This window comes from Sorex fumeus, unplaced genomic scaffold, assembly GCF_029834395.1.
Source record: "Sorex fumeus unplaced genomic scaffold, SorFum_2.1 ptg000024l, whole genome shotgun sequence".
Lineage (NCBI taxonomy): Eukaryota > Metazoa > Chordata > Mammalia > Eulipotyphla > Soricidae > Sorex > Sorex fumeus.
Window position 1 is genome coordinate 50,575,375 of NW_026606081.1, and position 14,293 is coordinate 50,589,667.

At 48.2% G+C, this 14,293-nt stretch overlaps 1 protein-coding gene across 7 annotated transcripts in view; it reads left to right on the forward strand.

The window, feature by feature from the left end:
* The window catches only part of HMBOX1 (homeobox containing 1), a 150,096-nt gene that overhangs the window by 108,119 nt on the left and 27,684 nt on the right, over positions 1-14,293 (forward strand). For all 7 annotated transcript variants that reach the window (XM_056113994.1, XM_056113998.1, XM_056113996.1 and 4 more), the window contains exon 5: positions 6,107-6,217. In XM_056113994.1, the coding sequence (XP_055969969.1) occupies positions 6,107-6,217 (111 nt within the window). The remainder of the gene's footprint in view (positions 1-6,106; positions 6,218-14,293) is intronic.

Sequence of the window (14,293 nt, forward strand, 5' to 3'; positions counted from 1 at the left end):
TGAGAGCTGCCAGAGTAACGCCCAGGTAAGCGCTGGGCTGGGGAAACAAATGAAGAAAAACACTGGCCACAGCTGAGGTACCTAGTAGCAGATGAGTGTTGAAGTGGGTGATGGGATGTGTATGCTAAGGAATGTCGTACCCGTATCAGCCACGAGAATGAAGGCAATTCCTATATTAGTGAAAAAAAAAAAAGATTTAAGAATATGAAAGACATTAGGTTCCTTGCTATGTATAGAATAACTCCCAAGAGTATTTGTTAATACTGCATCCACCTACATGGGTCCAGTTTATTAAATGCACAGGAAAGAACATAGAATGAATCACACCCAGTCAATGGGCACCATTAGGGGGCGGAATGGGAGGAACTGAGGGCTGGGGGCCTGGAGGGAACTTTTTCCCTCTGTGTTTGTGAATTAATGAGGAACACAGTTTTGCTTTTTTATGGAACTTAGTTTTGGAAACAACTTCGGTTGTCTCTGGAGGGTGAGGTGTGTGGATGCCTGCCTCTCTCAGGAAGAATACTGACAGGAGATGTGCTCTTCATTTTCTCAACTGTGAAATGATTTTCTAATTCAGAAGGATCTGATTTATTTATTTAAAGGGGATAATTTTGAATTTTGTGGACCATAGGCGTGTTTATCGAAATTTTTTCCAGTTGTGTAAGCAAAAAAATAAAAAATAAAAAGTCTGAGATTCCAGACTGTCGGGAAGAAGATTAGAAGGAACTTGAAGGGGGTTTATAGGAAAAGAGCGTCTAGACTCAGTAAGTCTGTAAGAGATGGTGGAGCGGGGTGAGGGAGAGAAACCCTGAAGGTAGAGTAGAGGAACAGGTTGATTTTTGTTTTGTTTTGAGACTACACCCATCTGCTGGGGGCTGTGCGGGCTCTGTGGTGTGGAGAGTCGAACCTTGACTGCCTGGTGAATTCTCTGCAGCCCTGAGCAGGTTTTAAGGATGAGGAAAGTGGCTCCAGTCTCCCATGTCAGGGACCTGTGGGGAATTGCCATGGAGCTCTGGAGCAGATGGTGGGAGGGAACAGTCTGGTGCTCTGGTCGTCATTAGATATTTTCATCACTGTGGCTGGTAATTGAAACACCCAGTAGAGTGTCTAGGGTGAGAAGTGGCTTTCCAACGGCATCCTGAGGACGCTGACATGGAGGGAGCCTGCCAGGCAGTCCCTGAGGCAAACCTTTCTTTGGAGAGTTGCCTCCAGCCGTCGGGGCTGAAGGTGGCGTGTGGGCCGAAGGTGGCGTGAGTGGTCCAAGAGCTCCCACTCCACAGGAAACGGGCGGCATCAGGCTGCCAGGAGGATGGGTGGTGGCGGAGCGCCCTCTAGTGGGAGGGAGTCTGGCAGCGAAGGGCGTGGATCCAAGAAGCGATGCTCCAAAAAGTGGGGATGAACCTGGCACAAAGGCTTTCCTTCATCCTCCGAATACATTCTAATCATTTCCTTAATGGAGAGAAATTAATTGGTTCTAGTCTCGTAGTGTATAAAGATTAAATGGAATTATTTTTCGTTTCTACTGCCATGTAAAAGGTAGAAAGGAGATGTGTTTGCCGTGGAGGGATTGAACCCAGTGCCGCCCACCTGCCATCCGTGTGTCCTACCATTGGGCCACATCCCTGGCCCAGGAAAGAGGTTCGGAGGAGGAAAAAGTGAGGGAGGAGTCACAGTCACAGACCAGAACCACCAGTCCAAGGGACCTCTTCCGTTGAGGAGGGAGGCTGCCAGCTGCGTCCCCCGCGTGCTCTACCACACCGCCCGGGAAGCTGCCGGCACTGCCCCCTTCCCTACAGCTTTCTGCCCTTTCAGAGTTTTTCTGCTGTGCTTGGGGAGGAACGGACAGGGTAACCGTGGTACCAGAGGGGCTCGTGCTGCATGCGTGGGGCCGTAGACTACACGCTTCGCTGTAGCACCAGGCTCCCAAGCAGCAGAGCATCCAGATCATGGACGTGTGAGCCAGTGCCAGGGTACCAGGGATCAGAGCCGAGGTCTCGGGACCTCATCCCCGCAGGGCATCCTGCCACAGAGATATCCCCGCCCCTATACTCTCACCCACCACTTTATTACTTCGTCCTCTTTTTTTGTTGTTGTTTTGTTTTTTGTTTTTTGGGTCATACCCAGTGATGCTCAGGGGTTACTCCTGGCTCTGCACTCAGGAATTACTCCTGGCGGTGCTCGGGGGACCATATGGGATGCTGGGAATCGAATCCAGGTCGGCCACGTGCAAGACAAACATCCTACCCGCTGTGCTTTCACTCCAGCCTCGTCCTCTATTTGATATGAAAACTGAGTAGATTTATAGGGGAAAGTTTTATTTCCTCGCACAAAACAGAGTATTCTTTATTAAATTCTCCCTGGGTTTTTTTTTCCAGATTAATAATGATGATAGGATGACCTATTAACGTTGCTTACCTCAAGGAGTGGAATTAGAGAGGGAAGGCTGAAATTAACTTGTTTTTTGCACCTCTGTTGTTCAACTTAATAACAATGTTTATAAAACAACCAATAAAGTATGTAGTGTTAAGACTAAAAATAAAATCAATTAAGTTGCTACATATTTGTAGGAAGATTACTAAAGCAGTGTAGAGGAAGGGAGCGCTGTCCATTTGTCTAACCTGCCCACTGCCTCTTCTTTGCAACCACTAGTTTTCATTGAGCCGTGGAAAGAGTTTTGTTGATTTCTTTTTTACCAGTTTGTTTGCTTTAATTATTTATCTTCTACAAAATTAGTGGAGCTGTCCAATAATTGACTTCTTCTTTGGGGGGAGTGAGTCACACCTGGCGATGCACAGGGGTTCCTCCTGGCTCTGCACTCAGGAATTACTCCTGGCGGTGCTCAGGGAAACATATGGCATGCTGGAAATTGAACCCAGATCAGCCTTGTGCAAGGCAAATGCCCTACCTGCTGTACTATCACTCCAGCCCCCAATAATTGTCTTTAAACTCAAATGCAACAGTACAAAATTTGCATTTTGCATTTTTAAAGGTCCCTCTGAATATGATTTTTTGTATTCATATATGAGCCATTTTAACTTTACGAAAACAATGTCGATGATAAAAAAAATTACATTTATAAAATGACTTTCTCATTTTTATCATGGACATTTTCCCATGTTGATATATAGCCAAGTGCTTTAAATTTTAAAACACTGCATAGAATTTACAGAGCTTTTGGGGAGAAGCGTCATTGCAGTTGGCACATACCCAGCACTGCATGTTGGCCTGCCCAGCCTGAGCACGTTCCTGGTCTCACTATCCAGATCCAGACGCCACCAACCCATTCCTCACAGACCTTCCTCAGGCCCCCTCCGACAGCCATTCAGGCAGCAGCTCATGTTTGTTTTAGAGATGTCATAGAATTGGGATCACACGGTTGCCCATGAATTGTGTCTCTGTTGACTTTTTGGCTGACTTTGCTTCTAGCAGTGGCTACTTCCTTTCTCCTCAGTGGCGTTGGCCCCAGACAAGGGTCAGTGTTTGTATCTGTGGGTGGGTTCTGAGTCGCCGCCAAGTGAGAACCACTCTGGGGGATGCCCTCCTAAGCTTCCTGTGCAGGTCGCTTGAGTGTCGCTGCATGGGGCCGGTGGGCATGTGCTCGTTTTTGCGGGCTGGGCACGCAAGAAAGAAATGGCTGAGTCATGCAGTGTACTGTGTCCAGCTTCGGGAAGGTCCTGTCCAGCTGCCCCACAAAGTGCCCCTGACATTTCGTACTTCCATCAGCAGGATGAGATCTCCACAGACTCCGCGTCCTTGCCAGTGCTCTCCGTGGAGGCTTTCTGTTTGATTGGTTTGGTTTTCTGTTGTTTTTGATGGCTGTTTTGAAACATTAATTTGAAGGCCTGCCTGTGTTTCGCTTGCAGACACACCATCATTAATGTCCTTCCCATGGGCTTTGAGCGTTTCCTGCTCCAGGGTAGCGGGGCGCAACTCTGGGTATCCCGTGTCCCAGCTCACTGATCAGGCATGGGGACAGAACCATGAGGGTCCTTTTTTTCTTAACGTATTTTCCTTTGAGCTACCTGTTTTTTTGAGTAGTATGGTAATCTGAAGTATCCACAAAAGATCATTTTATTTTGTTGACAAAAATCACTTTAAATTTCATGGTAAATGGCTGTTTTCATAAAAATAGCATATAATAGCCTGAATAGGGGGCCAAAGTGATAGCACAGTGGGTAGGACACCTGTGTTGCATGCAGCTGAACGGGGTTCGATCCCCAGCACCCACTAGTATCCCCTGAGCACTTCCGGGAGTAATTCTCAAGTGCAGAGCCTGGAGGAACCCTGAGCACCTAGTATGAGAAGTAGGAAGTCTGAGCCTGGCTTCTTGAGGACGGCATTGCCAAGCACAGCCAAGCTGCAACCCAGAAAAACTTACAACACACCCGCAATCTGCGGTGCCAGCGTCTGCCGCCTGGTCCGACCCATGGAGGCTGCTCAGCCGTCACTGGGGCCAGGAGAACTTTGAATTTCGCCCTTTGAAGTCAAGTGCTTTCCAGCCCTTGCTTTCTTTCAACACTCCCCCCCCCCCCCCATTTCCTCCACATTCTAGTACAAGTTTAAAGTGTATGAAATTCCGGGGATGTGCTTGTTAGCGCATCAGATGTGATCATCAGGCTTCCTGCTTCTCATGCTGGGAGGTGTGATTTCTCCTGCTAACCCTGCTTCCTGTTGTGTGTTCCAGCCAAAAGCAAGCATTGGCACAGGTGGCATTTAGTACTGTCCAGTTTCCATGAGTGGTTCCATGGGAGGGTTTAGATCTTTTTAGTTTGGGTTTTTTTTTTGGAGGGGGGGCATACCCAGTGATGCTTGGGGGTTACTCCTGGTGGTGCCCAGGGGACCCTATGGGATGCCGGGATCGAATGAAGGTCGGTTGCATGCAAGGCAAACACTCTCCCCACTGTATTAGTGCTGTAGCCTGGGGTTAGATTTTTTAAACCACTGTGATAGCGAAATGCCTTTGGAAAATGCCTTGTTGAACATTGAGACAATTATATCTTTGTTACTAACATTTGCTTTTGCCAGTTGTATATTGAATTATTTATTTTTGGAACAACTAGAATAATCAGAAAGCACATGCGGTTCTCATACTAGCGAATATTATATATATACATATATATATGTATTAGTTCGTATTTTGGTTTCTGAGCATACCCAGCAATGCTCATGGTTTATTTCAGGGATCACTCCTACTGGGGCTCAGAGAACCATATGGGATGTCAGGACTGATCCCGGGTTGGCCACGTGCAAGGCAGACACCCTGCCCTCACTGTACTATTGCTCTGGCCCCAGCACCTAAATATTTTTATTAGTATTAACAGTAAATGATAAAACTCACTGGTTTTATTTTATTTTTTATTACCTGGTTGAATTTCATAGTACCTTTAATATTTATTAGATATTAATATTTAATAATTGGTTAAAGTTAATATAACTAATATTCTAGTTGTATTAACTTCACCAGGGGCCAGGTGAAGGCAGCAAAAGGCAAAGAAACACATCTAATCAGCTTCTGACAAATAATGCTTACCCTATTGCCTGTTCCTGGACAAGTTCAGAGATTAACCTTCAAGACCCCTGTCAAGGACTAATAAAGTGCTTTGACCTTCAGATAGAACATTTCTGGGATGGAGAGGGAACGGCGGGGAGGGCGCTTGCCTTGCACATCACTTACCTGGGTCCAGTCCCCGGCTCCTCGTTGGGTTCCTTCAACCCCAGGAGTGTCCTTGATGATAGCCAGTGGGACCCCAAAAGCAAACCAACAAATGACTCGGTCATTTCTGAGACTCTCCTGGGCAGTTTTCAGTACTCCAGGTGGTGTTTTTTTTTTTTTAAGCCCCATATTCAAGATCTTGTGCAGGTTGCTGCTTCCTTACTGAGTCAGGCAAAACTGCTCCGGCAGCCTGGTCCCAGAGCCCATGCACTGGTCACCCAGGGTCCCGGCAGCCTCATCCCAGACCCCACACACTGGGTCACCCAGGGTCCCAGCAGCCTGGTCCCAGAGCCCACGCACTGATCACCCAGGGTCCCAGCAGCCTGGTCCCAGAGCCCACGCGCTTCCTGTGGTCGGCTGCCCAGGGTCCCAGCAGCTCTTTCTCTCCCACAGGCATCAGCCAGAGCCGCATCTCCCACTGGCTGCTACAACAGGGATCAGACCTGAGCGAGCAGAAGAAGAGAGCCTTCTACCGCTGGTACCAGCTGGAGAAGACCAATCCGGGTAAGGGCCATTTTCGCTTTGTTGTTGGATCTGAAAGATAGGCCTGGCTTGCACCTTTTCTTGATCTCTCTGCCGACTCGCCAACACCAGGGTCGACTCCTCCTGGACCCTTGTTTCTTTATGCCGAAGAGCACTCTGCAGTAAAACCTGTGACCTGAAGGGAGGGAGTTTTAGTTTAGTGTCCCGTAGTTTTGTAAGCATCTTCACCCTTCCCTCGGGGAGTGCTCTGCTTCTGGACGATGTGGCCTTTCTAATCTCAGTTTGAAAGTAAGGGTTTGATTGTTCGTCGCTGATTTTTTCTTTTCCTCAATTATAGGTAAACACATAATCCCACATCTAGCCCTTTTGGGGGGTAAATTCTATTTTATTAGTAAGTACTATGTGATATTTCTGTTTACTCCATGCTCTACTGTATTTGGTGATCTCTGCAATGAAGTTTTTGTAGGTTTCTTGCCCCTCTAATTCTAATTACCTGTGTGATGAATGGGAATGGGACTCACCACAGAGCTCACCCACTCCAAGGTCAATGACTCCATCCAGAATGGGGAGAGGAGATGGACACAGTTCTCCACAGAAGTCAGACGGATAGCCATCATGTATGTGGAAAGTATTCTTTGCCACTTGCATATGACAGAGAGATGCCATCTCCTGCCAGTGAGATTGGCACAGGGCAAGGACCAGAGCCAGGCAGTGCCTGCGGGGATGTGGGGAGGAATCCTCACTGCTGGGGGTCCTGTTGTCCTGTCCAGGGAACAGCTCAGAGACTCCTCAGAAGACTCGCCCTGCCAGAGGGCCAGTCATTCCCCTCTGTGGCATCTCAGATGCAGAAACGCTCGTTTGAAAAGGTTGCTGCACACCTGTGGTCACCTCAGCACTCAGCCCAGCAGCCAGGCTGTGGGGACAACCTGGATGTCCAGCGACACGCATGGGCACAAGAAGTCACGGTCCATAAACACAATGGAATGTGCAGCTGTAAGAAAAGATAAAATCTTGCTGGAGCCGTGGCACAGCGAGTAGGGCTTGCACATAGCTGACCCAGGTTCGATTCCCAGCATCCCCTAGGGTCCTCTGAGCACCGCCAGGAGTAATTCCTGAGTGCAGAGCCAGGAGTAACCCCTGTGAATCGCAGGGTGTGACCCAAAAAAGAAAAAAAAATGAAATCTTGCCATTCACTGCAATGTGGCTGGAGGTGAAGGGACACCATGTTAAGCGTAGTTTAGTAGAAATAGAGCGAGTGACATGTAATTTAAATTTTTTGTAATCACATTTAAAAATAGCTAACACTATCTTAGTAACTATTTATTTGATCAGTACATTTAAAATCATTTGCACACATTTTCTTTTGGGGTCCTGGCGATTTGAAAGATTACAGTGAGAGCACATGTTTTCAGTCAGCTACATTTCAAGTGCTCGGGGATGTTAGAAGTTTGGGCACTTTCCAACAGTTGGCTCTTGGGCGCCCACCAGGGGGATTGTTAGAATGTTCCAACATGCTCCAAGTGTCAGAGCATTCAGAACTTCGGAGGGCAGATGCCAGCCGACGGGGCCTGGCAATCAACTTCCCTAAAGAAGGGTTTCTGGGCCGTGGGTTTGGCACGCATGCAGCACTCAGCCTATAATCTAGTCACAGTTGATGAGGCTGAATCCTCACACTGGGATTTTAAGCAGGGACTTGGGTACCAGGAAAATGATTTTATTCTCAGGCTGTCACAGCTTTGTGGCAGCTGATCTGAACACATAGCCGCCCATCAGGTATGTGTGTTAGGATCCGGCTTTTAGCACCCGGTAGAACACTGCTTCTCTGGCACTGCCCTTGTTGGCCTCACCCGGCGGTGTCCACTCCTGGCTTTGTGCCCAGGGCTTACTCCTGGCCGTGCTCAGGGGACCTTAGGCTGTGTCTGGGATTGAACCAAAATCTCAGCTGAAGCTGCTGCTGCAAGACCAGCACTTCCCTCTTACCTAGTCTCTTGCTTGGCTGGTGAAAAATGGACCGTTCACTGTGTGCCTGAAACCACAGAAAACGACCCGAAAGTCTGACAAGAAAGTGCTTGAGGTGCATGTGGACTCCCGGCCCCGCCCAGGCCTGCTGTCTGCTGGCCACCTCGGCATTCCTCTGCTTATGGGTATTTTCAGTGTCCACCTTCATTGTTACTTTGTATTCTCCCCAGGTGTGAGTCTCTGCTTCCAAATTTATCTCTTCTTACAAGTCACAAATTATCCTGGCTTAAGGTTCCACTAATGCAGCTTTCCTGGATCAGCTCGTTAAAGCCTTATTCTTTCTCGTTCCCTGCCAATCTTTATTGAAAGTGCCCTTGTTCCAGTGGAGGGTAGCGTGTTAAGCAAACGCAGTCAGGGAGAGATGATCCCTCTCACCTATGGCGTGTGGAGACAGAATGAGGGAATAGATAGTACGGAACAGTGACAGACCTCAGCCCTGGACAGTGACTCAGGTGACCAAGTAGAGTGGAGCGCAGGTGGCCTGAGGGGACAGCAAGACAGGTGCTGTGCTGGTGAGGTGCGGTGGCTCTGTCTCCAAGGACAGGAGCATCAGCATGTGCCAGCCATGGAGCCTGAATCACATGTAACAGATGCTTCCTTTCGAAGGGAAAGAGTGTATCCAAGGTGTTTAGTTGCATCTATCTCAGCAGTCTTCCCACTTGTCTACATTGTTTTCTTCTTTGGGGGTTACCCTGTTGGTCCTCTGGGCTGCTCCTAGCATGGTGCTCAGACGCTGCTCCCGTGATGTTTAGGGGACCAGGCCCGGATGCCGAGCAATAGTGGGGCTGAGAGATAGTACAGAAGGTAAGGTGCTTGCCTTGTGCATGGGACTTGTTGGGATCCTGGCACCCCATATGGTCCCCCGAGCACTGCCACAACTGATCCCAAAAAACAGAGTCAGGAGTAAGCCCTGAGCACCTCTAGGTGTGACCCTACAACAGAAACAATCTAAAAAGTAGGTAACATGCTTTTTCTGTAAGGATCTTCAGCCATCCAGACGGTCTTACTGTTCTCTGTTACATTGTCCCTTGGTCATGATGATGTCTCTGCGTGTTTGTGCCAGTGATCTTCCACCCATCCCTGGGTTATTCATCATGCCCTTGTGCCACCCCAGCACCCCGGTACCGGGCAGGGGGGCCGAGACCCTCCACCCTCACGGCAGGCATCCACACATTAGGAAATGAACCCGGGACATTCGGCTCAAAGGCTTCTATGGCAGCACAGAGGCGACTCCAGAAAGCAGAAGTCGTCTCATCTCTGCTCCTGTGAGCCGCAGGGAAGCCGCACGTGACGTGGAGAAGGATAAACGGGGATTTGGGAGCAGCTCGTTTCTTTGACACGTAATGACATGCTCGTGATCACTGCTTCAGCAGCTGATGGGCAGAGACTCTCTGTAAAGTGACCAAGAAAATGATCCCATAAACAGGGAGAACGTATACTAAACTTTAACATCTAAGCAAATTGTAAGATTTTTGTTTTCCTCCTCTTGGGTTTAGTTTTGCAAGATGAGTATGTAAAATTTTATCTTAATGGAAGGCCATATGTAATGTGGGAAAACAAGTCACTACTGGGGGGAAAAAAGGAAAAGGAAAAAAATAATAGCGGGGCCAAGAGATAGTACAGGAGGTTAGGTGCTTGCCTTGTGCCTGCGACCTGTTTGATCCTGGCACCCCATATGGTCCCCTGAGCACTGCCACAACTGATCCCAAAACACAGAGTCAGGAATAAGCCCTGAGCACCCCCAGGTGTGACCCTAAAACAAAAACAATCTAAAAAGTAGATAAATGCTTTTTTTGTAAGGATCTTCAGCTGTCCGGATGGTCTTACTATTCTCTGTACATTGTCCCTCAGTCCTGGTGTCTCCGTGTGTTTGTGCCAGTGATCTTGGACCCATCCCTGGATTATTCATCTTGGACCCATCCCTGGGTTATTCATCATTCTCCTTCAGTTTCAGTCAAGCAAGATGAGCCAAGGTTTCTAGAACAATTCTGTGTTGCAGTGTTTGCAGAGTGCTGCGCGTGCTGTTTCTAAATACTGCCACAGCGAAAAGGGGAGAAGAACCAGAAGAAAAATCGGAAAAGTAGCCTGGTACCATTATGCAGTTTCAGACTGGGTCCAGATTCCATCCCCTTCAGTTTCTACTGGCTGTGCAAAACCAGCCTTATTTCCTTTAAAATGATCAGGCATTACCTGTCCTTTCCCACTTTCTTTCCGTCCCACCTTCTTTCCATCCTTTTCCTTCCTTACCAGTTTTATTTTGTCTGACTTTGCCTTTTTATGGAAAGTCTGGACAAGAGAGAATGCTACAAAGAAAGTGTAGCTATATTCTCAAGAAAATTCAGTGCCAAGAAAGAGCTGTTATTATTAGTTGGATTGTTTCATCATGTTTCTGATCGTACGCATTGTATTTGTAGCCCCTTAAGGCCATCACTATAGATATAACCTTCTAGCAGGCATTCAGACCTGTTCCTGCCCTCCAGGTGCTGGAACTCTGAAATTCTCCTTTTTCTAGAGCCAGGCCCTGCCTTGCCCTTTCTATTTTGCCTCATTCTGACATGGTGTGGCTCTGTTTGGGACCTTTTATTATATCAAATCCATATAAGCTAACAGCCAGATTCTAAGTTCGGGTATTTTGCAGCTCTTGCTTATGCTCTGAAAGTGCTCAAATAAAGACCTTGAGCCCCTAGGCTTTCAGATTCCACCATTTGTCGAAAATTCAGCTTTGAAAGAGTTAGACCTAATTGCCAGGTTAGTTTGTCAGCACGGAACCCTCAGGCCAGCCCAGGAGAACACTTCCCTTGCAAGGCCACTCAGGCTCCATCCCCCAAAGCATCACTGGTCATAACCCCTGAACACAGAACAGGAGGAGCCCTGGGCACCATCGACCTAAAATCCGCATGCACAAAAGAATGACACCCTCCTCTGAGAAGGGCCGTGGGTTAGTTCAGTGGGTTAGTTCCATGACGGGTGGGTCGGGAATTCTTTACTATCCCGAAAATCATGCCCTGTGGTTCTAGAAAGGGCACGTGGAGCCTATGGCTGGGGCTCAGGGACCCAAGTCCAGTCTTCACACAACCTACTCCATGTGCCCTGTGCCTAAGGGGGGCTGTGATTGTGTTTGGGGGGCCCACTTGTGCTCGGGGACTGCTCCTGTCTCAATGATCCAGCTAGTGCTCTGATGGTGACCAAGGGACCCCGCAGTCTGGGAGCTTCCAAATGCAGATCACGTGCTCCAGCCCTTGGAGCTGTCTCTCATGCCCCCCAGCTCAGGGTTAAGGGAGGGGAGATTGCGGTGGGGGGCTGTCATACCTGACAGTGCTCAGGGCTTTCTCCTGGCTCTGTGCTCAGGGGTCATTCCTGGCGGCGCTGGGGAAGGCTATATGGGCTGCCAGGGATTGAACCCAGCTTGGCTGTGTGCAAGGCCAGCTCCCTACCCACTGCACTATTGCTCCGGCCCTGGGTCAGAATTTTTTAAGCCTTGGGTCAGCAGGCACTTGGTGCAGAGACCGGAGCATTATTAGCTGAAGCTTCGCAGGCAGTGTGCCCTGAGCACGGCTCCTAAACTCGTCCCTGGGAGGGCGAAGAGCAACCGTGTCAGTGGCTGCTCTGTGACACCAGATGGCAAGGCAGGCAGGTCATGGTTTACTGACCCCCAGCTCTATGTTAAGCCGTGACTCTCCAAACAAGCGTATAGCAACACACTTATCATTTGAGAAAAAAGTTAAATATTTACTTTTTCATATACAGGAAGTCAAGTATCTGTTAATAGTTTAAACAAAAATGAAAACTGTAAAATCATTGGAGTAGCGCAAAACTTGATCAGGAAAGAAAAAAACTGACAGCTTTGACTTCATAAATATTAAGATCTCGAGTATACTATAAATAAAGATAGAAGACGAGGAACACACTGGGGGGAGATTATGCTTTTAGTGGCCAGCAGTTGGTGTGCTTTACAGGCACCGATAAGATGAGTCATCCCCAAAGAGAAGGGGATGAAAGATGAAGGACGTAAGTTTCTGTCAACAGAAAGTGACACTAATTCTAACAGTGGAATGTCTTTCAGAAAGCGGCAGTGTTGACCTGCCAAAGTTAAAATGTGAATAATTAGTAATATTCAGACTGCTGGAGATTGTGGGGAAATAAACAACTGGAGGTGATTTTGATGACTCGTATGAATTCTCTGTTTTGGGGTAACAGATCACCCACCAATTTAGCAGCGAGAAACAGCAAGTACTTTATTATCGCACAACTTCTGCGGGCAGGGGTCCAGAGTGGCTTACATACAGTGGTTGCAGTCCAGAGCTCGGAGAACACTGCTGGGCTGGCAGCCAGGACTGCAGGGCCCACTCTGATCCCTTGGTGACCACTGGCAGCCCCCGCCCGTGACACCTGCTCAGCGTTCAGAGTCTTCAGTCCCTCCACTTTTGCTCCTTTGCTCTCAGCTGCCTGCGCATCCTTAGAGCGTGGTGGCCAGAGGCGTCCTGTCATCTGGTCCCCCAGTGACAGAGCACCACTTTGGGGCTTAGCTGTTGTGCAGCCTGGTGATGGCACCGTGTGGGACAGATGACATGAAGGTGTGACGGCCGGGAAGCCTGGCTGCCAGCTGGCTGCATTGGGACCCTACACTGGCCCTTTGCTCTTGGCCCTGTGGTGTTCGGTGATGTGTGGCCACAGGGCCTGGCGGGCATCTCTCACTCACCTGCAGGCTCTGAGCACGTCAGCTGCCATGCCTGGAGACCCAGTCAGAAGCTGCAGAAGATCCTTCGAGGTCATCTCAGGGTACTTTAACTTTCTGTGGCCAAAAGAGTATCTCAGGACCAGCCTAAATTCAAGGGAGTAAATGAGCCCACTTGTCTCTGGAGTGGTCACACACAGGGTCACTCTTGGGTAGCTTTCAAAAATAATCACTTAATCACTTTATCACTTAATCACTTAATCCCCGTTATTCATCGATTTATTCAAGCGGGTGCCAGTAACGTCTCCATTCATCCCGGTTGCGTGCTAGCGTAGCCCAATGGTATCTGTTCGTTCTAGGAACATGCAGAGCCTCAAACTGATCATTTAGGGTCTTGACGAAGAAGTCTGACCATCTTATAGGTGGGCGTCCACGTGATCTTTTGATGTCCCGTGGAATCCAATCAGTAATGGCTCTAGTCCAGCGGTTGTCTGTAAACCTCATTACGTGTCCAGCCCATCTGATTTTTGATGTCTTGGCAAATGAGACAGCATCCCTGATTCTTGAGCGTTGACGAAGATCAGAACTCCGGATTCTATCTCTCATTTGAGTGAATCGTGATATTCCAAGCATAGCTCTTTCGATTCCTCTTTGAGAGACCCGAATAGCGTTCTCATCCTGTTTTCGTAGGGTCCAGGTCTCTGAGGCATATGTTAATGCAGGAAGAACAGTGGAATCAAAGAGATGTGCCCGGAGCCGGAGGTTCTTCGTCCTCTTAGCTATTTCTTCAATGCTCTTGAAGGCATTCCATTTTTTTTTTTTGAAAAAAAAAATCTCATTTCAAAAATAAAGCTGAAAAAATTTACTGAGGCATCTGGGGGAAAGTAGTGAAGTCAAAGATGAATGAGATTTGTGAGCGGAGCAGTTTGAAGAACAGCAGGGGCAGTCAGTGAGACAGGCAAGATGGCCTGACGCGGGTTTCAGGACAGTCAGTGAGGACCGGTTAAGATAGTGGCCTTCGTATCAGGGATGCTTCAAAGATGTGGCCAGTTAAGGGAAAAAACTTGACCAAAGAGTATGTAGCAATGCAGACGCACTCGCTGTGATTTTAAAAGCCACATGAAATAAGTAATGTTTTCTGCGAGGAAGAAGAACTATATTTATTAATAAGTGCATTGTTCTGTGTAACTCTAACAAATTCTAGACTGTCTTTCTAGTGTCTGTCCTCTCATTCATCAATTTGCTCAAGTGGGCCCAGTAACGTCTCCATTGTGAGACTTCTTGTTACTGTGTTTGGCATATTGAATACTCTCGGTAGCTTGCCAGGCTCTCTGAGAGGGGCAGAGGAATCGAACCTGGCTCGGCCAGGCTGGCTGCGCACAAGACAAATGCCCTACCGCTGT